General features: G+C 37.2%; 1 protein-coding gene across 5 annotated transcripts in view; it reads left to right on the forward strand.

Moving 5' to 3' along the window:
* Positions 1 to 26,822, forward strand: part of VPS45 (vacuolar protein sorting 45 homolog) — a 68,037-nt gene extending 41,215 nt beyond the window's left edge. For 3 of the 5 annotated variants that reach the window (XM_059929928.1, XM_059929911.1, XM_059929922.1), the window contains 2 exons: positions 2,093 to 2,224; positions 26,182 to 26,822. In XM_059929928.1, the coding sequence (XP_059785911.1) occupies positions 2,093 to 2,224; positions 26,182 to 26,269 (220 nt within the window). In that variant the 3' untranslated portion in view covers positions 26,270 to 26,822. The remainder of the gene's footprint in view (positions 1 to 2,092; positions 2,225 to 26,181) is intronic. The other 2 variants (XM_059929915.1, XM_059929934.1) reach the window with 2 other exon arrangements.
* Positions 26,823 to 27,302: the final 480 nt, after the last annotated feature.

The raw sequence follows: 27,302 nt of genomic DNA on the forward strand, positions 1-27,302 counted from the left end.
GTAGATTCGAATGAAGCTTACCTTGTCTTAAAAAGTAGCATTTCAAAGGCATGATTTTAAGTCCCAAGTTCACATAGAAATGTCATAATTGACTCTGCTAAATCAATTGCAAAATAACCACCCCTTCATTATTGGGAGCCTTTGTTGGGTATCTCTGCAATTCAGAGATTATCTGAACATTCTTATATTTATTTTTTAAGTTCTTTTTTTATTGAAGTATAGTTGATTTTCAATGTTGTGTTAATTTCTGCTGTACAGCAAAGTGATTCTGTTATACAAATATATATCCTTTTTTATATTCTTTTCCATTATGGTTTATCACAGGATACTGAACATAGTTCCTTGTGCACCTGGTTGTTTATCCATTCTATATGTAATAGTTTGCATCTACTGATCCCAACTTCCCAGTCCATCCCTCCCCCATCCCCCCTCCCCCCCTTGGCAACCACAAGTCTGTTCTCTATGTCTCTGAGTCTGTTTCTATTTCATAATAAGTTCATTTGTGTCATATTTTAGATTCCACATATAAGTGATATCATATGGTATTTGTCTTTCTCTTTCTGACTTACTTCACTTAGTAAGTGATAATCTCTAGGTCCATCCATGTTGCTGCAAGTGGCATTAGTTCATTCATTTTTATGGCTGAATAGTATTCCATTGTATATATGTACCACATCTTCTTTATCCATTCATCTGTCAGTGGACATTTAGGTTGTTTCCATGTCTTGGCTATTGTGAATAATGCTGCTGTGAACATAGGGGTGCATGTATCTTTTTGAATTATAGTTTTGTCTGGATATATGCCCAGGAGTGGGGTTGCTGTACCATATGGCAACTCTATTTTTAGTTTTTTGAGGAACCTCCATACTGTTTTCCATAGTGGCTGCACCAGAACATTTTTAAATAGCCACAACATCTGATTCTGTTTTCATGAAGTCCCACAAGAACAAATACTCTCTCAGTTAGTGATTCCTTCAAGGTGTTTTAGAAAGAGACAGAGAGACAAACAGAAAGGAAATGTAGGGTTGGTTGTTGGTTTTTTTTCCATGATTTATACATAAGCATGTACATCCTTTGACTAAAGATATTTCTATTTAGTTTTGTGCTATAACCTCCAAAATGGTTGCTTCTGCTTGATGTCATTTTAAATAATGGCCAGTAAGTGATTTAACAAAATTATTTGCCTACTAAGATTAAGTAATTTTATCTTCTCTTGGTGGCATGAGAAAAGAAAAACAAGGCAAACTTAAACAGTTTTGAAAATAATGTGATCTCCTTCTTGTTCATATCTTCAGAAGGATCTAATAGGAGGACCACTCACTTTTGTTATAAAGCTATTTTGATAAAGGTTGAAACACCGTAAAACTACACAGTGCAACCTAAATGAGGCTAGTGACTGAGCTGATGCGTCAGCATGTCCAGTATCAAAACTACACCCACAGGTTTTTTGTTTGTTTCCATGGTTTCTTTTTCTTGGTTTATCAAAGGATTGAGGAACAAAGATTTTAAGAAGAGGTGGATTTCTAGAAGCGCCATTAATTTATGTATCCCATTCTTTTTTTGCACTCAAAATACTAAATGTTTCTTGTTCCTGTGTTATGGGGACATCCAAATATACCAGTACTTTCCAAAATACTTTGAGGTCCTTGGACAGAGGCCATTGTAATGACACTGTACTAAGTATTTGATGAACGGCTTATACATGAAAGGAGATGTGTAGTACAAGCATAAATTACTGCTATATTGATACCATATCACAGTGAAGTACTCTTCAGCCTCTTGAATATAAAAGAATATTCCTACATTTGGTTCCAGCAAATACTATTGTGCTATTCTGAAATCCACAGCACAGAAATTATGACATCCGCTCATAAACAGAAAGCAAATCACTATTCAGCATTTCCTGCTCTGTTTCCTGCCAATTTCAGATAATTAAAACTTTTTTTAAACCTTTTATTCTATTCTGCTTTAATTCTGCTTCCTTTACCAAAAAAGAAAGATTCAGAAATTAAAACTTTGTATATGATAGTAACAGCAAATTTTGCCTTTTTTCCCCCTTATCCTATGATATTAACTTCCTTCATTATTGTAGACCTCAGGATATCATTGTGTTTATAATTGGAGGAGCCACCTATGAAGAGGCTCTAACAGTTTATAACCTGAACCGTACCACTCCTGGAGTGAGGATTGTCCTGGGGGGAACCACTGTGCATAACACGAAAAGGTAAGGGAGAACATTCAGTCCTATAACTCTTTCCCCTTTCCCAGAGAGGAAGGCTTAAATTCCCTTTATCTAGGAAAAGTAAGGCCAGTGCTGACCAAACTGCTGTAGACCAAAATGCATCAGTTCATAGAATAATTTAGAGTTTGTGTGAGATGAAGGATGTATACTCTATTAAGTTCATAAATCACTTAATTCGGTCAAAGACCTGGAGAGTAATGACCAACCTGCACTGTTAACAGTTTTGTTTCCTATGTTCAAGGAACAGACTGGCATTTTAAAGATACCCAAACATAATACTATTGAATTCTGTGAGTTTTTCTGTTTTGTTGATTAAGTACATTCATTAAGTTGATTAAGTAAATATTTAGTAAGAAGAATACAAAGATGAAGAAGATAAAGATCCTGCCTCAAGTAAGTCATTGTCTATTAGGAAAGATAGAACATAAAAAATAAGAAAATAAGTGCCTGGAGAGAGAGGTAAAAGAGCCATGGATTCTCAGAGTGGCTAAGAGAAACTAGCAAATGTTTCATGGAGAAGATAGTGTATAGCCTGAGCCTTGGATAAAAAATGGACATATGGAGGGAGAGTACATTTTAGGCAGATTTAGCCACATGAACAAGTTACAGAAAGCTACAGGCAACATACATAGAAAAAGAACAGCGAGTAGTCAATTAGCTGGAATGTGTGTAATAAGTGAAAATGTTGATTGAATGCCATAATTGTAGAAGGTCTTGAATTCCATGCTGAGGAATTTTTTTCTACTTTCTTGTGTAGAAAGTGAGGAATCATTGAAAGTTTTAAGCAGTAAAATTACAAGAAGGTCATAGTATTTTAGGAAGATTAATTTGGAAACTAAGTAGGAAAGACAGGATGAGGAGGAAACTAGAGACCGACGGCATGATAATTGAATTTAATGATTGGGACCCTGAGAGATCCATGCTGAGCCATGTATACATAGATACACAGGGAGGCATTAGAGGTGTTTGTGTACTTTTCACTTTGTATTATTATTTGCCTCATTGTACATTCTGTTTTATAACCTGCATTTTGTAGTCTATGATAAAAACATCTTATAGTTTTAAATATATAATCATTCATTCATTAAACAAATATTAATTGAAAGGTAAGATTGGCTGGATTTGAATATTTCCCTCTTACTATTTTTGTGAATTTAGGCAGATTAGTTAACCTCTTGGTCAATTTCCAGAGCTCACTGGCCATTTATATATTTCTGTTTGTGAATTGCCAGTTCATATTCTTTGCAAGAATTATATCTGTATAATTAAGGATAGTGACCATTTTTCTAATATTATATATTTGCAAAATATATTTTCCTCTATTTGATATTTTTGTTTTATATTATTCACAGTGTTTTGTTGTATAAAACTTTTCTTTTTTTTACTTTTATGTAGTCAAAGTTACCAGTGATTTCTGCCTTTGATGTCATGCTTAGAAAGTTCTTTCCCAGTCAAGATTATATAAATACTAACCTCTATTTTTTCCATTATTTTTAGGACTTGTATTTAAAGTTATATATTTATAATCTATCAAAATTTTATTTTGGTGTAAACTGTGCAGTAGTTTCCTTTTATAAATTTTATAGAAATATTACATGTACATACTTCATTACATACAGAAAAGTATACAAATGATAAGCCATGAAATAGCACAAAGTGAATACATCTATGTAACCACCACACAGATCAAATAATAGAATGTTACCAGTACCTCTAGAAGCCTCCCTTATTCCTCATGTCCCCTCCTTTGCACAACTCCACACAAAATAATATTATGACTTCTGTTATTATAGATTAGTTTTACCTGTCCGTAAAAGGTAATTGTTGAATGAATGAAGAAACAGTGGTTAAAATTAATCTATTTCTACCTTTCTCGCAAACAGATCCTTAGAAGAATCTCTAATCACCTTCCTCCCAACTTACAAGCTATCATTGTCCAGCATATTGGTTCCACTTTGTTTTTATAATCCCCAAATGAATCATTATTATTTTCAATAGTCAATATTTGTTTAGATTTACCTACATATTTGCCTCTCCCCCCTCTTCATCCTGGCCCTTCTTTCTGATCCAATATTCTTCTTACTAAAGAACCTCTTTTAGTAGTTCTTTCAGGTTCTGGTCAACTTGACGTTTTTGTCTAAAAATATCTTAGTTTAGCTAAGTTTAGAATTTCAGGTTGATAGTTTTTTTTTGTTTTTTTTTTTAATTTTTATTTTTGGCTGTGTTGGGTCTTCGTTTCTGTGTGAGGGCTTTCTCTAGTTGCGGCGAGCGGGGGCCACTCTTCATCGCGGTGTGCGGGCCTTTCACTATCGCGGCCTCTCTTGTTGCGGGGCACAGTCTCCAGACGCGCAGGCTCAGTAGTTGTGGCTCACGGGCCTAGTTGCTCCGCGGCATGTGGGATCCTCCCAGACCAGGGCTCGAACCCGTGTCTCCTGCATTGGCAGACAGATTCTCAACCACTGCGCCACCAGGGAAGCCCAGGTTGATAGTTTTTTTCAGCACTTAGAAATCAGAAGACAGTGGAATACTGGTACTTCCCTGGCAGTCCAGTGGTTAAGACTCCATGCTTCCACTGCAGGGAGGCGTGGGTTCGATCCCTGGGGAGCTAAGATCCCACATGCCAGTACCGTGTGGCCCCCCCCAAAAAAAAAGAAGACAAGGGAATACTATTTTCAATTGTTGCTGTTAAGAAGTCTACTCTCAATACAATTGTTTTTCATCTGTAGGCAATATTTTCTTCTCTGGCTCTTTTTAAGATTATCTTTTTGTCTTCGGTGTTCTTGTTTCAGTATTATGTATCTAAATGTGGATTTATTTTTATTTATGTTACTTAGTATGAAAATACATGTTTGGCATAATTTCTGGAAATTTTCCAGTTGTTATTTCTTTGAATATTGGATTTTTTTCCCAATTATTCTGTTCTCTCCTTCTGGAACTCCTGGGAGCTATATGTTAGGCATTTATCTATTTTTCATTTCACTTAACCTCTTATTTATATTATCCACCTGTTATCTCTCTGTGCTGCCTTCTGTGTAATTTTTTTCACATTAGTATTTCAGTTCAGTAATTCTCTCTTCAGCTATGTATAATCTGTGTTTAATTTGTCCATTCAGTTTTTAATTTCAAAGATAATATTTTTACACCTGTAATTTCTATTTGCTTCTTTTTCAGATTTGCCTGATTTTTCATTAATTTCTTCTCTTCTCATGTTTTCAAATCCTTTTCAAATTTTTCTTTAACCACATTAATTCTGTAATCTGAAGTACTTGGAGGTCTAATTCTGCTGTTGTGTCTGCTGACATTAGCTCATGATGGCTCATTTCTGCATGTAATTTTGTATTACGAGTTATCTTAAAGAAGACTCGCAGGACTCATGAGGAGCCTAAGTTGAAGATATATCTCTTCTGCATAGTTTGTCTTTCATTTATGCCAGGTACCCAAAGAGTATTATCAGTTCAGAACTTTTTTTAATGTTAATTTCTGTACTGAAGGGTTCCTGAACCATGCAGAGCTTATACTGGTTTATTTTCAAGTTTCCTTGTCATCTTCCTGTGCAGATAGAAGATTTTTGTTTTTCTATTCTCTCTTTTCAGTGAGGGGCCTCTACATTATGCGAGAGTCTTAATTCTAATTCCCTTTCTTACTGAGGCCTAAGCCCTGTCTCCTGACCCTCTGCAGCTGTTAAAATACAGTGCCCTTGTTTATGAACATTGGCATATTATGAACATTGGCATATACCTATCGGGTAGTCGCAAGCATTGGTTTATACTTATCAACCTAAATTTTGGTTCCCTTTTTGTGATGACTCTTGGAGATTTCCCTTAATTTCTTAAGAGGTAAAGCTATTCATTTAAAAGTATGTAGGTCATTATTTATCCAGCATTTCTATGTGTTTTATTTAATTTCGCCTTATCTAGTTGGCCTTGATTTCAGAAGTCGAAGTATAAGTGTGGTTATGATCTTGGAAAAGTTTAAAATGGTAATGACATTATGCGAAGTTTACTCTAATTTGAAAACTCTTAGGTAGTATTTGGAAGCTTAACCGTGCATCCTAAAATGTCAGACTGAGGATTCTGTACCTAATTCAGTAGTCTGTGGGGTACCATTAAATAATTTTGAGCACAGAGTGACACAATACTATCAGAACTATTTTATGCAAGTTTTTCCCTTTGTTCCTGCTGCTGCTAATAAAAATAATCATAATAAATATTTATTGAGCATCTACTATGTGCTAGGCACTTTACTAAGTACTTTACATATATTAAGTCATTTAATCCTCATATAAGGTATGTACTATTATTATCTCCACTCTGTATATGGAAACTGAGGCAGAGAGATTAAATAACTTGCCCAAGTAAACATGGCTACTAAGAGTTAGAGCCAAGACTCAAAGCCAGAGTCCATGCTTTTAATCACTATGCATTTCCTTCATAAGTATTACTTGAATGCCTGACACTGTATTGTTCTCTAAATAATATTTAATAATTTAGTGTTCAAAATGTTTTATTACTAGATAGGCATAATGGATTTTATTTTCTTAATCTAAATGAGTTCTCTCATGAATGCATATATAATTATCTGCTTTTAAATAGGCTTTAATATCAGAATTCAGAAAGGCTCATTGACTTTTTTTTTTTTTAATTTTATTTTTAGCTGTGTTGGGTCTTCGTTCCTGTGCGAGGGCTTTCTCTTGTTCCGCCGAGCGGGGGCCACTCTTCATCGCGGTGCGCGGGCCTCTCACTATCAAGGCCTCTCTTGTTGCGGAGCACAGGCTCCAGACGCGCAGGCTCAGTAATTGTGGCTCACGGGCCTAGTTGCTCCGTGGCATGTGGGATCTTCCCAGACCAGGGCTCGAACCCGTGTCCCCTGCATTGGCAGGCAGATTCTCAACCACTGTGCCACCAGGGAAGCCCACACTAATTGACTTTTAAATGATCTTTCTGCGAGTTAATATTTCCCACTGAGTATTTGTAGCCCCATGGCCCATACTTAAGAACTATAGCGGGCTTCCCTAGTGGCGCAGTGGTTAAGAATCCGCCTGCCAATGCAGGGGGCACGGGTTCGAGCCCTGGTCTGGGAAGATCCCACGTGCTGCGGAGCCTGTGCACCACAACTACTGAAGCCCACGTGCCACAACTACTGAGCCCACGTGCCACAACTACTGAAGCCTGCGCGCCTAGGGCCCGTGCTCCGCAACAAGAAAAGCCACCACAATGAGAAGCCCGCGCACCACAACAAAGAGTAGCCCCTGCTCACCACAACTAGAGAAAGCCCGCGTGCAGCAACTAAGACCCAAAGCAGCCAAAAATAAATAAATTTATATTAAAAAAAAAAAAAGAACTATAGCATTTTCTCTTTAACTTGAAACAGATGTTTAAAACTAAACATCTGTATCTCAATTTTGAAAATACTTTGGATTTAGATGGAAAGATAGATTGGCAAAGATTTTTATATATTTCTTTGTAATTTAGTCATATTACATACAAATAAAAATGCATATATGTGTTTGGCTAATTAATAGTACTGTGAATAAAACTGCATTTTACTATTAAAAATGGGGGGGGGGAACCTAAACATCTAGGTTTTTCCTTAAATTAGTGTCCCAGGTCCTGAGAAAATAATCTTTAATGTAAAATTAAGAAAGGCAGAAAAAAAAAAAAAAAGTAAGGCAGCTTTGTAAAAGCTTTACACTAGATTCTTCCAACTAGCCAGCTCAGTATTTCTTTGTCTGACCTAACAATATGCTAAGCAGTACACTAAATTACATTTGAGCAGATATCCTTAAGCAATAGAAGGGTCAATAAAATCTTGAATGGGATTGTTCACTGGTCCCCGATCAATGAAATTTTTAGGAAGAGGGTGTTGCTATGGTAATTACCAACCTGGAAAAAATTTAATATTTGTGATACATAAATGTTCCAAAATCTGGTTTTTTAAATTTACTTTCATAAATATATAGCCTCCAGCAATAAGTAAATAGTGAAATTTTTCACTATCAGTAAAAAGATAGTGCAATTTGTATTTCAGAGTCCAGTTATTGTAAAGGCTTAAGTAATTGAAAGCAACAGTTTGAACTTTTAGAGGAAAGACTCAATTTTCATGATGAATGTGGTTTACCTTGGGTATTATTAGACTGTTAAGTAATTAAGAGTTCACAACTCTTAATACATATTGAAATCCCAGACTCTCGGTAAATGGGAAGGTTAATATTTTTTAAAACTCAGTTTTATACCTGCATATAGTAGGACTGCTGTGAGCAGCAATAAAATATGGGGGGAGAAGTTGAACAATTTGTTTCTGTGAATTGTTAGGGTTTAATTTTTGTGGGAGTCTGTGCAATTTCCTATGTAATACATGGATTATTTCTTAAAAGTCCAAAGGAATAAGTGACAAAGACACAGCCTTAACCTCAAAACTCTACCATACAGAAGTATTATTTTGAGAGACTATGGCAACCAGGAAACAGAGTATACTTTTAGATGTGCCATGATGAGTGCCCTCTCTTTAAGCTTTTCTTTTTTTTTTTTAATTTATTTTATTTATTTATTTTTGGCTGTGTTGGGTCTTTGCTGCTGTGCGCGGGCTTTCTCTAGTTGCAGCTAGTGGGGGCTACTCTTCGTTGCAGTGCGCAGGCTTCTCGTTGCGGTGGCTTCTCTTGTTGGGGAGCACAGTCTCTAGGCACGTGGGCTTCAGTAGTTGTGGCATGCAGGTTCAGTCGTTGTGGCTCGTGGGCTTAGTTGCTCCACGTCATATGGGATCTTCCTGGACCAGGGCTTGAACCTGTGTTCCCTGCATTGGCAGGCGGATTCTTAACCACTGCACCACCAGGGAAGCTCCGTTCCCTCTTTTTATACTTGGAATTATGTAAAATATGATATGCCCCACAAAGATCTGGATTGGTGAGCATTGCAATAAGCAGAAAAGAAATCATATCTTGGGAATTCCCTGGCGGTCCAGTGGTTAGGACTCCGCGCTTTCACTGCCATGGCCCGGGTTCAATCCCTGGTTGGGGAACTAAGATACCGCAAGCCCTGCGGTGCAACTGAAAAAAAAAAAGAAAAAAGAAATCATATCTTGTAGCTCAGAGTGTTATATGCTGATATAGAAGCTACTATCCTTCCAGAGTGGGAAATACCTATTGCAAGATATTTCTGTGATACAGGTCACTTGATTTCCCTGATGTATTAAATAAAATCTGCGATTATGACAGATTTATTTTGCAGTCAGATCCCAGCACTACCACTTACTAGTTTACGATTTGGAGCAAGATACTTAATGTAATAGGTAGATGGGTCAAAACTCATCTCTTGCATCTTAGAAAATCACATGAACCTCTCATGTAGCAATTTGAACAGCCTTCATCCTGGGATACCTTCTGTTTCTAAAATACATTGTGATTGCCTTCACTGTGAATTGAAACAAAATCTGTGTTAAACAAAACAAAAAAATGAAAAGCAATTCTTTCCTTCCCTCCCTGACGTATGTATTTCCAGAAATGAAAGTAACTTTTGGTGAGAGAATAGGGCCTGTGTATAAGTAAGCTGAGTTTTAAGCCAGGAGGTAGCTGAAGATAAATGTCACTTAGAGGTTTTTTTTTTTAATTATAAAATATCTGCTTTATTTTTAAGAATAAAGGACTATTATTCCATGTTAAATGTGGTTGTCATTCTCTGTGAAAGCATTGAAAATTCTAACATTTTTTATTTCTTAAGTTTTTTGTTTTACTTAAAATGTCCCTTAGATTTTAAAAGGAAATATACATTAGTTGAATCTGAAATTCAACTTGCCATTTAGAGTTCTAATTTCAGCTGCTCTCTCTTAAGTACCTTATTTCTTTAAAATAGTTCTTTTGTGACAATATTTTTCAGTGCTTCAAGCACTGATCACAGTGAAACAGAGTTCTACAGGCCTTTTGTAGTTATATGAGTTGTTTCTATAGGACCTGCTCTGATGATGTGTAATTGTAATTATCTTTGTTTAGCTTTAAACACTATTTAAAATAGATGGTGTGTGTTTGCTAAGACACCAAGGAACTTTGCAGAAACTAATTATCTCCTTAGCAACATTCTTAATAAAACTGCTTTCTGAATGGAGAGAGGTAGTCAATATTTTCTTCTCTCTCCATAGCCATATGAAGTTTAATATGAATTTTGTATTGCTTTCCCTTCTCCTTTTATACATAATGAAATCAAAGAAATAAAAGATAGTAACTGATCACAGGGACCTCTTTACAGACATAATTTTCATGCCTTTTTCAAAGCAGAGAACCTGCCCTGAAAAAGGATCTAGGTAAATAGATTCAGCAGTGGCCTGAACACATGCAAGTGCTTGCCCTAAGCAGTTAGTCTGTTATGTCTCTGGGGTCCATGCAGGTTTGCAGTGTGCAGACTGTCATCTCCTGTGTCAGTATTTGCACATCTTATGGATATACTTCCCCCTGGCCCTTACTACTTCCCTCTTCATTTGTCTCATTAGTCATACTGGCCTAATAGATACTCAGTTAGCGGGGAATAAGTCAAATTTCAACTTCTGAAATTATATATGACATGGGTTGTTCTACTCACCACAAATATTTTCACCAAAGTCTTTGTGAAACAGTCAGAAGTAATATTGCCCTAGTTATGAGTTCTAGAATAGATAAACATTTATTGAACAAATGAGAAGAGCATAAAGTCAATAGTTCATTCACTCTTTCAGCAAATATTTACTGAATATTGGTATACCTCTGTGAATAAAAGCAAATATCCTAATCCTCAAGAAGCTTACATTTTAATGCAGAGACAGAAATAAACAATAACTTAATAAATAAGTATATTTTATAGTAAATCAAAGATGATCAATTCTATGGGGGAAAAAAGCAGAGCAAGGTGAAGGGAAATCAGTAATGCATAGAGGCAGTAGGGTTCAGTCACACTACTCAGTATGGTATCAGGAAAGGGCTCATTAAGAAGAGATTTGAGCAAAGACTTGGAGGAGGTGAGGCAATGAGCCAAAAACAGATGCGGGGAAGAGAATCTCAGGCACAGCAGCGCTGTGTCCTAAGGCAGGATCATGCAGTGTGTTCAAGGAGACTGAAGAGTCTGGGGTTGCAGTCAGGGAGGTATCAGGCACCTGATCGTGGAGGGCCTTGTAGACTATTTTGAGGACTGGTTTTCACTATGAGTTAGAGAGCATTGTAGGACATTGGGGTTTTTTTTAACAGCTTTATTGAAGTAAAATTCATATACCATACAATTCACCCCTTTAAAGTATACAATTCATTGGTTTTTGGTATATTCACAGATATGTGCAACTACCACCACAGTCAATTTTAGAACATTTTCATCACCTCAGAAAGAATCCCCCAGCCTTAAGCAACCACTAATCTACTTTCTGTCTCTATAGACTTCGCTGTTCTGGACATTTCATATAAATGGAATCATACAATATATAGTCTTTTGTGAGTGGCTTCTTTTACTTAGTATAATGTTTTCAAGGTTCATCCATGTTGTAGCCTGATCAATATTTCTTTCCTTTCTACGGATGAATAATATTTCATTGTGTGAAATGAAATACCATATTTTGTTTATCCATATGTCAGTGATGGACATTTGAGTCATTTCCACCTTTTGGCTATTATGAATAATGCTGCTATATACATTTGTGTACAAGTTTTTGTGTGTATTGTAGAGTTTTGAGTAGAACCATGGCATCTGACTTATATTTTAGCAGAATCACCGTGGAGATCAAGTTAATATGAATTGAGAAGTATTATTTATCTTAAAATATTCAGAATGAATATGGGTTATTATAAAAATGCAAGTTTCCTAGACATATATAAATGAACTATACCCATTACGTATTCACCTACTGAGTCATTATTCTTGTTGTGTTTCTGAAGCACATGATCGTACCTTGCAAATAAATGAGCATCTTGGTTTGGGTTTTGAGCTGGCTTGCCTTATCACTTCACAAGTCAATCAGTGTTAAAGAGTTCTGGTCCTTGCTGGCAGCAGTTGACATGTTAGGTTAGCTGTGTGAGCTGAGAGGCCAAGAACCAGATCAGTACGGATGGAATTGTTCTCCCAATAGAAGAAATCCCTCTGTCTTCTCAGAAACAGGATAGAAGTGGAGTAGAAAAGGGAGGTGAGGTGAATGTATTAGTCAGTAGTGCTGCCAACATTACCTGAGCCCTGCCTGAACTGTGGATGAAGAGAGCTCTTTAGTCTTTCCCAGTGCTGTCAGTCAGTTCAGTACTTTCTTAAGACTTTTCACAAGGAGGAAAAGTAACCCTAGATCAACAATCCTCTTACTGCCAGATTCCCTTTCAAACCAATAATAATGACTACACATAGTAGGTTCTCTATAACACTACTGGATTCAAATAAACCCTCATTAACAAGCCTGCACAATAATTAATGGTCTCATTTTTCAGTTATTTTCTCTCTAACTAGCAAAGACAGATGAAGAAAAATAGGCACCCCCCCAAGTAATTCATGGTCATTGTAATAAAAAAAATTAAATATAATAGTCAAAATCATTCATACTACCACACAACTCAGAGCTAACCACTGTTAATATTTTGGTATATTTTCTCCTAGTGTTTTTTTCTTTACCTGAAGGTTTTTGAGTTTTGTGTGTGTTATGTTTGTTTTTGACATAATAAGGATCACATTACATTGTCTATAAAGTTTTGTACTTGTTTTGCCCACTTTTAATTATACTGAGAACATTTTACCATGTTATTAAAATTACTTAAAATGATCCTAATGGCTCTATAGTTTCAATTTTAAGGATGTATCTCTGTTTAACCATTACCATTTGACATTTAGATTGTTTACAATTTTTTGCTTGATATAAATACCGCAGTAAACATCTTGTATATTGATAAACCCTTGTCCTATCTCTGAATATTTCCTCAAGATAAATGTACAGTGAGACAGTCTCAAATATTGCTAGTAGAAGTGTAAATCCATAACTTTTCTGGAAAGCAATTTGACATTATATATTCAAGGGCATGGGGTTGACTTCATGGCCCTTGTTGTTACTGAGGTTTTTTTTTAGTTTCTTGATTTTTTAGAAGCCCTAACTCAGGTGTTGGAAGTGTTCTATATCTTGATCAAGGAGATGGTTACATGACTGTATACATTTGTCAGAATCATCAGATGATATCCTTAAAAGTGGTACATTTTATTGCCTATGAATTATATCTCAATTAAAAAATTAAAATTTTAAAAAACAAAGCACTGTAGTACCAAACTGACATTTTTTCCTTGATATGGTTAGAAAGATAGAAAGCTAAAAAGATAAAAAGAAATCGTTTTCTTACTATGTATTTCAGTGTTATTTAGTGACATGCCCTAGAACCACCAGATATTAGCTGGTGTTACGAGCACATGATTTGAGAAACACTGATCCATAGCAGCTCCTAAGAGGGGATTATGATGACACTAAGAAGGAAAATTTATTTAGCATATACTATGTGTTAGACACGGTTTTAATACTTTATACCCGTGCTATCCAAAATGTAGCCACTAGCCTTTGTAACTACTGAACACTTGAAATGTGGCTAGTCTAGTTTGAGGTGTGCCACAAGTATAAAATACATATTGGATTTCAAAGACTTAGTACACAAAAAGTGTAAAATATCTCATTAATAATTTTTTAAGTTGATAATGTTTTAGATATATGGATTAAGTCAAATATGCTATTAAAATTGATGTTACTTATTTCTTTTTACCTTTTTAATGTGCTTACTAGAACATTTAAAATTACATAGCCACTCACATTTGTGACTTGCTTTGCATTTCTGTTGGATAGTGCTGCTTTATTCATTAAATTTTTATTTAATTCTCATAACAACCCAGTGAGGTAGGTATTTTTATTATTATCATCAACCTTATTTTTCAGATGAGACGTAGAGTAGTTAAGTACTTTGTCCAAAGTCATAGAGCTAGTAAGTGGCAAAGCTGGAATTGAACTCAGTTTGTTTCCAATCTGGGCCCTCAGTTGAAATAATATTTTAGGAAGATTTATCTAGCTATAATTTTTTTAAATCCCTTGCTTATAAATGTCACTTATAAGATAGCAAAATATGTTTTTACCTAATGGAAAATATGTGAAGCTTTCTGCCTACTAAAAAATATTGTAAACCAAAGCAGGGAAAAAACAGTATAAAAGTAAGGAATCATTTAGTTTTGTTTAAAGATTTCTGTCATCCAGAGATAATTAAGAATGAGATTTAAGACAGTGTTGCCCTTTGGATAAAAATGACTAACATGATTAACTAGTGGCAGCTGTTAGTTTCATTACTACCCGAGATGATGCCTGAGCTTTGGTAATAACATAATTCTGACAAAGGCAGGACATGAGTGTTTTTTTGTAGAGAGTACAGTTTAGAGCTTAGAAAACAGTTGGCATTTTGAATTTCTGTAGATAGATTTGAAGCTGGGAGGATGCCGATTCATATTATCAACAGGTTCTTTATAGATTTCTACCTAAACAAGTAACACTAGAAACTTGGACCTTCTCCTATAACCACGAGTTGGTTTGATCTCTGAATTATTTACTGAAAAATTAGGATCCTGTGACAGAATTTACATTTCAAAGGAAGAGGAATTCAGAGGACACTTCTTCACTTGTAGGTATTTCAGAATCAGTTTTGAAACTGTTGGAACCATCACCATCTACCATCTCTTGGTAGAGATTTTTGGGAGAGTTTACTTTTCTCCTGTAACCAAAGTGTTAAAACACCATTGCCAAGAGCTGTGATGTAGTGTATCACCTGTCACTGACAAGCATTTATTGAGCGCTGTTATGTGTAAAGTTCTGTGCAAGGTGTTAGAAATATGAAGACATATTCTATGTCGTTAAAGATCTCAGTGTCTAATGGAGAAATAGGCATATAAATGAATAACTCTAACAAGATGCTTTTTAAAAAAACTAAATTTAATCCAAGATTCAAATCTGTGTCCCCTGATTCCAATTTATTTGTACATTGAAACATATTTTTTAATTAAAAATAGCTTTTTGTTACAAAATCAATACGTAATCCTTATAGGAAAAAAATTTAATACAGTTAAGCAAAAATAAGGTAATAAAAATATTCATACTACCACCATCACACCATTGGAAATGTCAACCATCTTGATGTATGCCCTTTTAGGTTTTTTCCTATTAATGTATACACATGTATGTTTAAATAAAGTGGAATATACTATACGTGTACTTCCAGTGAAAATATGTATATATGTCATTTTTAATAACTGAATAGCATTCTATTGTCCAATTGTGCCACAACTTATTTAACCAATCCTGTTTTTTGTTCACTCAACAAGTACTTATTGAGCACCTATGATATATGGCAGTGAACAAAACAAATATTTTTTGATATTCATTGTTTATAATTTTTTTACTCTTATAAACAGTGCTGTAACAAACATGATTTTATATACATCTTTACACACTTGTCCATTTGTTCACTTGGGATAATAGTAATTGGGCATTTACTATATGCCAATCTGCTGACTTCATTTCATATATTATCTCATTTAATCTTCGTGATTCGAAAGGTAATATTGTTGTGGTTCCAATTTTCAAGTGAAGAAACTGGAACATTAAGAGAAGACAATTAAGTAGTTTGCCTTAGGTCATATAGCAAGGAAGTGCAAAGCTAGAATTCAGGTTCAGATTTTTGTGGTCCTAGATTCAATGCGCTACTAGCAATGTTGAGATGAAATTACTGCATCAGAGAATATTAACATTTTTAAGATGCTTAAATACTAATTTGCCAGCCAGAAAAATTTTACGTTCATAGCTTCACACCATGCCCTTTCAACCCTGAAGTTAACTGCTCCTGATTCTTAAAAATAAACAAATTTTAAAAATCATCAATTTGGGACTTCCCTGGTGGCGCAGCGGTTAAGAATCTGCCTGCCAATGCAGGGGACACGGGTTTGAGCCCTGGTCCAGGAAGATCCCACATGCCACGGAGCAACTAAGCCCGAGCGGCACAACCACTGAGCATGTGCTCTAGAGCCTGTGAGCCACAACTACGGAAGCCAACGCACCTAGAGCCCGTGCTCTGCAATGAGAGAAGCCACCGCAATGAGAAGCCTGTACACTGCAACGAAGAGTGGCCCCCGCTCACCGCGACTAGAGAAAGCCCCGCGCGCAACAACGAAGACCCAACGCAGCCAAAAGATAAACAAATAAAACTAATAATTTTTAAAAAATAGATTAAAGAAAAGAAAAAAATCATCAATTTGTATGGAGAAAATTAGTTAAAAAACATTTTACTTCAACTCAAAAGAAAGAAGAAAAAAGCAGATAAATAATGCGAAGCTAAAAGAAGAGACCAATAAATGAAAAAGTCAGAAATAGAGACAGAGTCAGAGAGGTATGTACTGTCTGGTTTCAAAGCAGCCTCCAGTTCCAGATTCCAGCCTCTTATGAGGCACTGATCTTACACTGGTTCAGTGATAGACCCCCACCCCCATGTCGTTGAGTACACTTTTTTTCTTTTGCTTAAGCTAGTTTGAATGGGTTTCTGTCTCTTGCAGCCAGAAGGTTGCAGTTTAGGAAAATGATATTATCTTTTACAAGTTTGTAGGATGTGCCTTTTTGTGTAGTATGTAAGACCCTCTCCAGTGTTTGCATATTTGTTTCAGGATTTGTTGGGTTAGACAAAAACTTTAGGGTTAGACAAAAAACTTTAAATGAAAGGAAAAGCTCAGAAATGCTAATTCTGTGTAGTGACACACGAGTGACTCGTTTACTCTTTATTTCCTATGTTATCTACATTTTAATGTTTTTTAATGATGAGAAAAATATTAAGATGTTCTACAAATTTTTAAAGGTCAATTTGATGTCCCTTGGGATTATTAAGTAGTAAAGTATGTAGTTGATTATCCTCTACACAGTCCTGCAAAACTGTATTACCTTCCCCAATTGAATGATGCATCCTTTAGGACATACGTTCTTTCACTAGGATTATCATTAGAATTTCTGGGCTTGAACGAGACCTGTTATTTATAAATCACCTTATTGTACTCTTTGCTCTAAGAGGCAGTGTAGCACAGCAATTAAGAGCAAGGGCTCTAGTGAGAGACTGACTACCTTTTTTAAATCCTAGTTTTGTCATATGTCCACTTGTATGAACTTAGGCAAATTATTTAACTTTTTTGGGCCTCAGTTTTCTCAACTGTAAAATGGAGGTAATAATAGCTCCTTATATCATTGTTATGATGATTGGGTGATATATATAAAATATTAGAGGAGAATCTGGTGCAGGGTAAGCACTTAATATGTGTTGCTTGCTGCTACTGTTGTTATTACTATTACATTTGGGGGAAGTAAAGTAAAAAAGACTTTGGATACTCATTGTCACCACCTCTATTGTCACCCATACTTCCAAATCACTTGTTTTGAAAGCTACTTTAATGTAATTCAAGAGCAGAATTATATTATTATGCCAGGTAGGAATATACTGGGGCAGTGGTAACATTTACTCTGACTGTAGTCCAATTTCCAGGTGACTTTTATGGTCTTTGGAGAAAAAGCTGTAGTAGCTTGATTTCCATTTGTGCTCACACGAATTTCCCCTTTGAAGCCTCCAGACTCAGTACCTCTATAATTAATAGACTTGCACAGAGTCTTCAACAATCATGTTTGCTACAGATAGGTTATTTGGAGCTTTGTTTCTTGTTGGGTTTGGGGGGGCTGTTTGTTTGTTTTGGTATGGTGGTCACCATTCTACTCCTCTAGTTGTGGTTGCTCTGACAAATTGACGTGGTCTTGAATGTTCCCAGTGGTGAGAAAGTACATCTGTAGCTCTCTTCATTCTCAGATGATAACCTCCTTTCATATCTTTATGTAACTGATATGACAGGCGGTTCAGTCTTGAGGAGTCCATCTTTTGCCCTGTGGACTATGAGGATAATCCTTTCTCCTCCCATGATACTCCAATGAATGATACATGCACGGTGCTGGGTGCATGCAGAATCCCATTGGTTGCTTTTCTGTCCTGTTTCTTCACAAGGGGAGAGGAAGTAGGACCAAGGGCTCCTATTTATTTGTTTTGCTTTGCTTTGCTTTTTGTTTTTTCATAAATCAGGTGTCCAGTACTAAGGTGGGAACTGGGAAGGAGTAGCTACGTTTTTTAATAGGCAGTTACACTGTTTGTAAGAAAGTATCATGGGGTAAAGTAACCTCAATGGAATTGGTTATAATCAAGGAAATATTTTATATCTTAATTCAGTGTTTCCCAAGGTCTGTTCTATAGAAAATTTGTTTGGGGAGATATTGATAGATATTCCATTTTAAAAGATTCTTAGCCAGCTAAGTTTGGAAAAGTCACTGTATCCTCCTGGAAAGGAGAGATATTCACATTAGCATGCTAAAGATTGTGAGAAACTTCAGAGGATATGATTAGTACCAGGGACACACAAAGGCACAAAATAAACATGACACATCTTTTGGAGTGTCTGTTTTCTTAGAATTGCTGGGGGGAGGGGATGTTCAGGGGTAGAATTAAATAATTTAACTGGTAAATTCCTTATCAAAAATATGTTTATGTTGAAATGTAAAAGGTCCTTTTATGAAAAGTAACAAAATCGTTATGTATTTTTAAAACAAAATACCAGACCTCAAAGAAAGATGTAAGCTGGTAAACCAATTTGGACTGTACCCTCAGGACTAATAAATTCATTGTCTTCTGTTGTTACGGGTTCTTAGGAACAGAAATTTGAGAAGTGTTAATGTATGTAAGTTAAATAAAATGCATCCAAAATAGATATAATTAATTCTGGCAGAGTAATCAGGAAATGCTTCACAGTGGAGATAGCATTTGTGCTAGACCTTAAAGAGTAAGTTGGATTTCCATAGGAAGAAAGAGCATTCAGGACTGAGAAAACAGCATAATTGAGGACAGGAGGTGGTGGGGAAAGGTGCTGCCCATTTGAGAAATAATGAGTTCTTTCTGGGTAAAGTATATACATCCAGTGAGGAGCAAGATAATCTGTGTGTGTGAGATTCCTAATATTTTCCGACATAAATGTTGAATGCCAGCCTTTTTTGCTTACTCCTGACAAAATTGCTGTTGAATATTTCGGAAAAGTGTAGCACGATAGGTGACATTTAAGCTGAGGTCTTAACTTCTTTAAAAAATATTAATCTGATTCATGTATTCCTTCAGCAAATACTTAATTCAACATCTACTTTATACTAAGGATACACACATCAAGAAGCTATTACTCGAGGTGTACATTAACTGGTAAGAGAAGTCATTAGAAGAGAACTTCCACGGCTCCCACTACTGCTGCTATCCTCTGCCTTCACATCACAGTGGAGAATGCTCCTGGCTAAGCCCAGCCCTCCTACTGGGGCGCCAGATTCCATCCCCTCACCTACCCCAGGGCATCACTCCAAACCTGCTCCTCTCTCAATCCTGAATGGGTTTTTCCCACCCTATTGGATCATTCACAGAAGCGTAGAAACATGCTAGGTTTTTTCCCCATCTTTAAAAACCTTCTATTAACCTCCTATCTCTTTCCACGTTCTGTACTATTTCTCTGTTCTCTTTTATAGCAAAATTCTTCAAGACTTGTTTTTACTCACTGCCTCTGATTCCTCTCCTTATATATTCTCTTAAACCTCCATCTTCTTTTAAACCTTACCTCTTCTCTTAAGCCACTCCATTCAGGCTTTCATGCCCATCAATCCCCAAAATTGCTTCTGTTGTGGTTCCAGGGATCTCCACATGGCTAAAGTCAGAGTCAACTTTTAGTACTCATTTTACTTGACATACCAGCAGCATTTGACACAGTTGATCAGTTCCTTCACTTTGAAAGACTTTTGTCACTTAGCTTCCCGAAACTGTACTCTCCTAGTCCTCCTACCTCACTTGCCATTCCTTCTCTGTCTCTTTTGTTCATTTCTCCTGTTTTTGGAATCCCTGGAACTCTGTCCTTGGACTACCTCTCTTCTTGTCTGCACCTCACTCCCATCTAGTCTCATGGCTTTAAATTTTATCCTCTAATGACTCCCAGATTTACATCTCTAGTCTAGAGTTTTTCAACTTCAGCACTGTTAGTATTTGAGGACAGATAATTCTTTGTTGTGGGGAACTGTCCTGTGCATTATAGGATGGTCAGCAACATCCCTGGCCTCTACACACCAGATGCCAGTAGCACTCCAGCAGTTATGGCAACCAAAAATGTTTCCAGACATTGCCAAATATCCTCTGGGCATAAAATCACACCCTTCCCCATTGAGAACCTCTATTTTTAGTCTGAGCTTCTCCCCCAGACTCCAGATTTATATATCCAACTATTTGACACTTCTACTTGAATGTCTAATAAACATCCATATTTAACAATGATCAAACCAAGCTTCTGATATTTCTTCTTAAATATAATACCCCTCAGACTTATCCATTCTTCTAGTTTCTTAGGCCAAAAACCTTGTTGTCTTCGTGACTCCCCTCTTTCTCTCACCTACATCCTGATTTACCAGTAAATCTTGTGATCCTTCCCTTCAAAGTGTGTCCAGAATCTGAGGCCCCCTCACCACTACCACCCTGGTTCATGCCACCATCACTTCCCATCAGGATCATTACAGCTGCCTTACCCTTAATCCCTATAGTCTGTTCTCAATACAGCAGTAGAGCGATCCTGAGAAAATATGTAATTCAGGGCATGTCACATCTCTGCACAAAACCCTCCAGATGTTTCCCATCTTACTTAAAGTAAAAATCAAAATTCTTACAATCCTTACCAGGCCTTACATGATCTCATCTTCACACTCCCTTCCATCCCATTCCCTTAATCGCTCTAATCTCATCTCTTACTACCCGACTTCACTCCAGCCACACCGGCCTCCTTTCTGTGCCCTGAACATACCAGGCCTTGGACCCCTTGCACTTGCTCCTCTCCCAGATATGCCTTCCATTGCCTTATTCAAGTCTTGGCTCAAATGTCAGTTTCTCAGTGAGGTCTTCCTTGACCACTAGATTTAAAATCTCACACCACCACTATCACCTCCAAGTCTCCTTCAAACCTGCTTTATTTTTCTCCATAGCATTTTCTTCATCTAACATACTAGAGAGAGTCATCTAACATACTAGAGAGAGTTCTCTTGAATAAGAGAACAAGATTATCTGGGTTTGCATCCCAACCTGGTCACTTTCAAGATATAAGACTTGATTCCTGTGCCTCAATTTCTTTGTAAAGTAGGATAGTTTCTATCTCATTAGAATAGTACCTCGCATATAGTAAGTGATATGTTTTCACCATTATTATTATATTTTACTTATCAATTTTGCTTATCATCCCTCCTCCCCCAGTGGAATATAAATTCCATGAGAGCAGAATTTTTTTACTTCACTTACTGCTATATTCACAGCTTCTGGAACAGTGCCTGGCACATAGGTGCTTAATAAATGTCTGTTGATCAAATTGTTATCTCTAGAAAGACTAATGGGGAGAAGAAGAATCAAGGAAGACTTGAGCTTTATGTACACTATTTAAAACTTTTACAAAAAGAAAGTATTCATGTATTACTTGTGCCCTCAAAAAACTCATAGGCTTACATGGAAAATAGACATGTAAACAAATAAATTCCTAGAGGAATATTGTGAGAGCGAGTTGGGTTTTAAAAGATGCATCGTTCCACTAGATAAAATGCGAGAGGGGTGGGACAGCTTTCTAGACAGAGGGAGTAGTATGTGCAAAAAGCAAAGAGGTATAAAACACAGCGGTAGCTCTGACAACTGTAATCAGTATTTTGATGTATTATAAGTTCCATCTTGGTGAATGGATAAAGAAGATGTGGCACATATATACAATGGAATATTACTCAGCCATAAAAAGAAACAAAATTGAGTTATTTGTAGTGAGGTGGGTGGACCTAGAGTCTGTCATACAAAGTGAAGTCAGTCAGAAAGAGAAAAACAAATACCGTATGCTAACACATATATATGGAATCTAAAAAAAAAAAAAAAAGTTCTGATGAACCTAGGGGCAGGACAGGAATAAAGACACAGACATAAAGAATGGACTTGAGGACACGGGGAGGGGGAAGGGTAAGCTGGGATGAAGTGAGACAGTAACACTGACATATATACACTACCAAATGTAAAATAGGTGGTTAGTGGGAAGAAGCTGCATAGCACAGGGAGATCAGCTCGGTGCTTTGTGACCACCTAGAGGGACGGGATAGGGAGGGTGGGAGGGAGATGCAAGAGGGAGGGGATATGGGGATATATGTATACATACAGCTGATTCACTTTGTTATACAGCAGAAACTAACACAACATTGTAAAGCAATTATACTCCGCAATAAAGATGTTTAAAAAAAAAAAAAGTTCCATCTTGGGACTTCCCTGGTGGTCCAGTAGTAAAGAATCTGCCTTACAATGCAGGGGACATGGGTTCCATCCCTGGTCAGGGAACTAAGATCCCACATGCTGTGGGGCAACTAAGCCCATGCACCACAACTACTGAGCTCGCACGCCCCAGCTAGAGCCTGCGTGCTCTGGAGCCCGTGGGCCACAACTAGAGAAGAGAAAACCCGCACGCCACAACTAGAGAGAAGCCCATGCACCGCAATGAAAGATCCCAAGTGCCGCAACTAAGACCCGACGCGGCCAAAAATAAAATAAAATAAATAAATAATAATAAGTCTTAAAAAGAAAAATAAAAGTTCCATCTTATCCTTCTCTCTCACTAATTCCTATGTTCCAGCTAAGTATTTGGCTGTAATTAGAAGCTTTTTACTACATTAAGGCAAATATCTTGGGTTATTTTCTCATTATTTTCCTGTAAGTCTTTTTCTATTTTCCTGCTCCCCAGAATGTCCATTTATTTTTTCATCATACCACTCTTCAGATTTGATTCTAAATTCCTCCAATGTCTTTGTTATAATAAGAAACTCACATGTAATTTCTATCTGTGGAGTATAGTAAAAAAAAAGAGGAAATAGATAGATAGGTAAGATAGAGTTTTGTTATAAGATGTAACTTTGTTTAGGAACACAGTTGTTCAGCTCAATTATTTTAGTAATTAAAATTTAAAATCCTATAAATGTTAGTGTCTAGTCCCTTATCAAAGACTTAAAAGTGAAGAAACTTGTTTTTCAATGTATGATGCAAGACTTTTTGAGGTTGACTTTTTAAAATCAGGGATTTTTTCTGCCCACCTTCCTTCCCTGCGTAGAGCTGGGAAAGCACCCTTGATGACAGCACAAACCAAGGCAAGCAATAGCGCTAATCCACTAGATTAGCTCCTGGTACCATCACTGTTTATACCATCTCTCATGTTGCATTGTGATTGTGTATCTCTCTGAGAGCCCCTTAAAGTTAGGAGTCATAACAAGTGTTCATATGTACACCTAGTTCAGTGCCTACCGCATAATGGATGCTCAGTAAATACTTGTTAAATTTAATTGAACTGAGCTGAATTGAATTGGATTATAGTACCACAGGGGAAGGGGATTTTTGAGTTTGCTTTTTAAGTAAGACTGATTTAAAACAAATCTAGAAAAGAAAAATCATTCTTTTTTGTTATTTTTAAACATAGTCTAAAGTTTGGGGTACAGATACCAATATGTTCATCACCTATAATTTTTAAAGCATTCTGCAATGACTCATCAGAGTCCCCAAATAGATACTTTTTAAAAAGCCACAATGGCCCTGGGAACAAAATTAGGCCTGGCAAATATAAATAGTGTTTTCTCTTTGCAGTCAAGAATGTGGGGTCTTGGGCTTCCCTGGTGGCGCCGTGGTTAAGAATCCGCCTGCCAATGCAGGGGATACGTGTTTGAGCCCTAGTCCGGGAAGATCCCACATGCTGCGGAGCAGCTAAGCCCGTGCGCCACAACTAACTGAGCCTGCGCCCTAGAGCCCGTCACCCACAGCTACTGAAGCCCGTGTGCCTAGAGCCCATGCTCCGCAACAAGGAAGCCACCCCAGTGAGAAGCCCACGCACTGCAACAAAGAGTAGCCCTGCTTGCCGCAACTAGAGAAAGCCTGTGTGCAGCAACAAATACCCAACGCAGCCAAAAATAATAAATAAATAAATTAAACTAATTTTTTAAAAAAAGATACCTAAAACACCTAAAATTAAAAAAAAAAAAAAGAGAATGTGGGTCTTGTTGATACACAGAGGAGGATCTTTAAGTATAATTTCAGGAAAGTTACTCCTTTCCTTTGCACATGTAGGAGTCTCATGTGAAGCAAAGATCACCTCATAAATTCCTATAGGGTTTCCCAGCATGTTTGTTTCATTCTTACTAAAAGTCCCTAATCAATAACTTCTTGTGTTATCTTTCAAAAAAAAAAGGCAATGCTGCCTCATTTCCTGACGCTTGTTTTCTGACCTCAAAGTGTCTCCTGTCCAACTGGCCAAAGAGCCAGGCTAGACAGAGGTGCCAGTATAACAGAGGTGTTCAGTAGAGGAATAGATGAATTTAGCTTCTACTCCTTTCCCTCTACTTCACCATTTTCTTCTTTTGCAAAGGAGTTTGGAATTTAAATTTTCTAAGCCTAGAATCTTCCAGGTCTAAGACTGCACAGCTGTGGTAATAATAAGGTACCTGGTCATTTCTCCAACCCTCAATCTGCTATAGACCTGTATCCTGAGAACGAGTCCAGCATACTTATAAGTAATGCCCCCCAAACTCCTGTGTTATAGAGAAGGCTTTCTTGCCAATGGGTAGCTATTTTAATTACTTCATTTATTCCGTATACCTTTATTGGGTACCTACTAGGTGTCAGCCTCTGTGATAAACCCTGGAGATCCAAGATGAATAAGTGTTAGTCCCACCCTAAGTAACTCAGAGTCTATTTTGGCATCAATAATGTACAGAGTACCTAATTAATAATAATATGGTGCTAAAATAGCACTAGGACAAAGTGATAATAATGATGGCGGTGATTAGTTCAGCATGGAGGAGAGTTTGGGAAGGCTTCACAGAAAAGGTGGCTTTTAATCCTCAGCCTTAAAGGATAAAAGGGATTTCATCAGACAAAGAAGGGGTAGTCTATCATTTCAGGCATAGGACATAATAAGAGCAAAGGCATAAAGGTATGAAAGCTCAAGACATGTTTAGGGAATAGTGAATGGTTGGGCATGGAAGGCACATAGGCTGCATGGTTGGTGGGAGATAGAACCAGACAAGTGAGAGTATTGTGTGGTACTGAAGGGCACGGATTCTAGAGCTGGGTTTGAATCCCAGCTAAGACGCTAACTAGCTGTTGTGACCTTGGCAAGTCACTTAACTTCTCTATAGCTTGGTTTCTTCATTTTTTAAATGAGGATAATAGCATATATACATATACTACATTTATATGTATACACACACAGCTTAAACCAGTTCTCAGAACAAAAGAAATACAAGTAGTATTATGAGACCACATTATGAAGGGCCTTGAATTTTAATCTGTATGTTATTCTGTAAGCAAAAGAAAGGTTTTAAAGCAGAAGAGAGGAGAGTATGCAACAGGATATAATCTGTATCTTAGAAAATTGGTGCCACTTTGGAGAGTAGACTGGATAAAGAAAAGCTAGAGGCACAATACAAGTTCTGAGGCAGTTTCAAGAGTTTAGATAAGAGGTGCTGATATAACATGGTTCTGAGTTGATGTACAATAGTAGCCTTGCCCTTAAAAATTCTGGGTTCCTGACTAGAAATTTCAAACTTGAAATATTAGTCTTAACAGATCTTCCAAGTTTAACGCTAAAAGACACAGTGAGAACCCTGGGGAAGCGCACAAAGGGGCTCTCCTTCTAGTCTGGATGTTTTAGTGCTCAACTGATGCTTCTATTCTGCACCCAAATATCAGACCAGTGCTTCTTCCGTTCTATTCATGATATCCTTTCATCTAGTTAAATGTCATGAGCAAGACATTCTGTTTTGGAGATGCTTCTTTTTTTCCCTTGAGTAAACTCAAGTCTACTGGTCAGTTTCCTAGAGGAAGTTCTGGCTTCTGGACTGCACAGCCGAAGCAAGGAGCGCTCCCAAGTTACATCAAGGTTAGCAAGCAGAAGATGAAATGATGATGGAGAGGTGAGAAGAATGGCGCAACTTCCCCTCTTGCCTCGCTGCAGGCTTTCTCCACTGACCAGAAGGGTGTTGGAGAAGAGCCTTGGGTTTTGTGCTTCTTGTTATAACCCATCTCCAGGTAGCCTGCTGATTCCTGAACTGTTGGCACAGACACCAAGACTCCAGTGGTGAGTTGAGAATAAGTCTGAGCCCATTCCAACCCACTTTTCTCATGTTTTCTTTATCAAATAAATAAATGTATTCCTTGTATTTGATAGCACAATCACTTCAGTTTCTGGCAAATTTTGTTGGGATCTTACTTGAGAAAAGGGTTATCAGAGGTTAAAGGAGTTTTAAAAAGTAAAAATCAGATGCACATACTGTAGACTCTTCTCTTGACCCCTTTTATTTTTCATTAACCACATTCCTGAACAACTCATTTCTGAAAACCCATCATATTTCTGTAAGAACCATCCAAAAATTGTCCCTAAATTGCAATTTTCTGTGGAACTGAGAAACCATGTATGACTACAATAAAAATCCATTTTGTGAAAAGACACAAGTGATTTGTTTTTGTTTCTTTGGGGTTAATAACTGTTTATGGGAATTTATGTGATGAGCCATGAGCTGGCTTTACACCAAACTTAGAAAAGGCATTGCCTCTACCCAAAGGATATTTAAAGTATGTCAAGGCAAATAATAAATTCTGGTGTCAATGGGACTTCCCTAGTGGCACAGTGGTTAAGAATCCACCTGCCAATGCAGGGGACTCGGGTTCAATCCCTGGTCTGGGAAGATTCCACATGCCGCGGAGCAACTAAGCCCGTGCGCCACAACTACTGAGCCTGCGATCTAGAGCCCGCGAGCCACAACTACTGAGCTCACGTGCCACAACTACTGAAGCCCATGCACCTAGAGCCCGTGCTCCGCAACAAGAGAAGCCACTGCAATGAGAAGCCCACACACTGCAACGAAGAGTCACCCCCGATCGCCGCAACTGGAGAAAGCTCACGTGCAGCAACAAAGACCTAATGCAGCCGTA

Source organism: Balaenoptera ricei, chromosome 1, assembly GCF_028023285.1.
Source record: "Balaenoptera ricei isolate mBalRic1 chromosome 1, mBalRic1.hap2, whole genome shotgun sequence".
In the NCBI taxonomy this organism is placed as follows: Eukaryota; Metazoa; Chordata; class Mammalia; order Artiodactyla; family Balaenopteridae; genus Balaenoptera; species Balaenoptera ricei.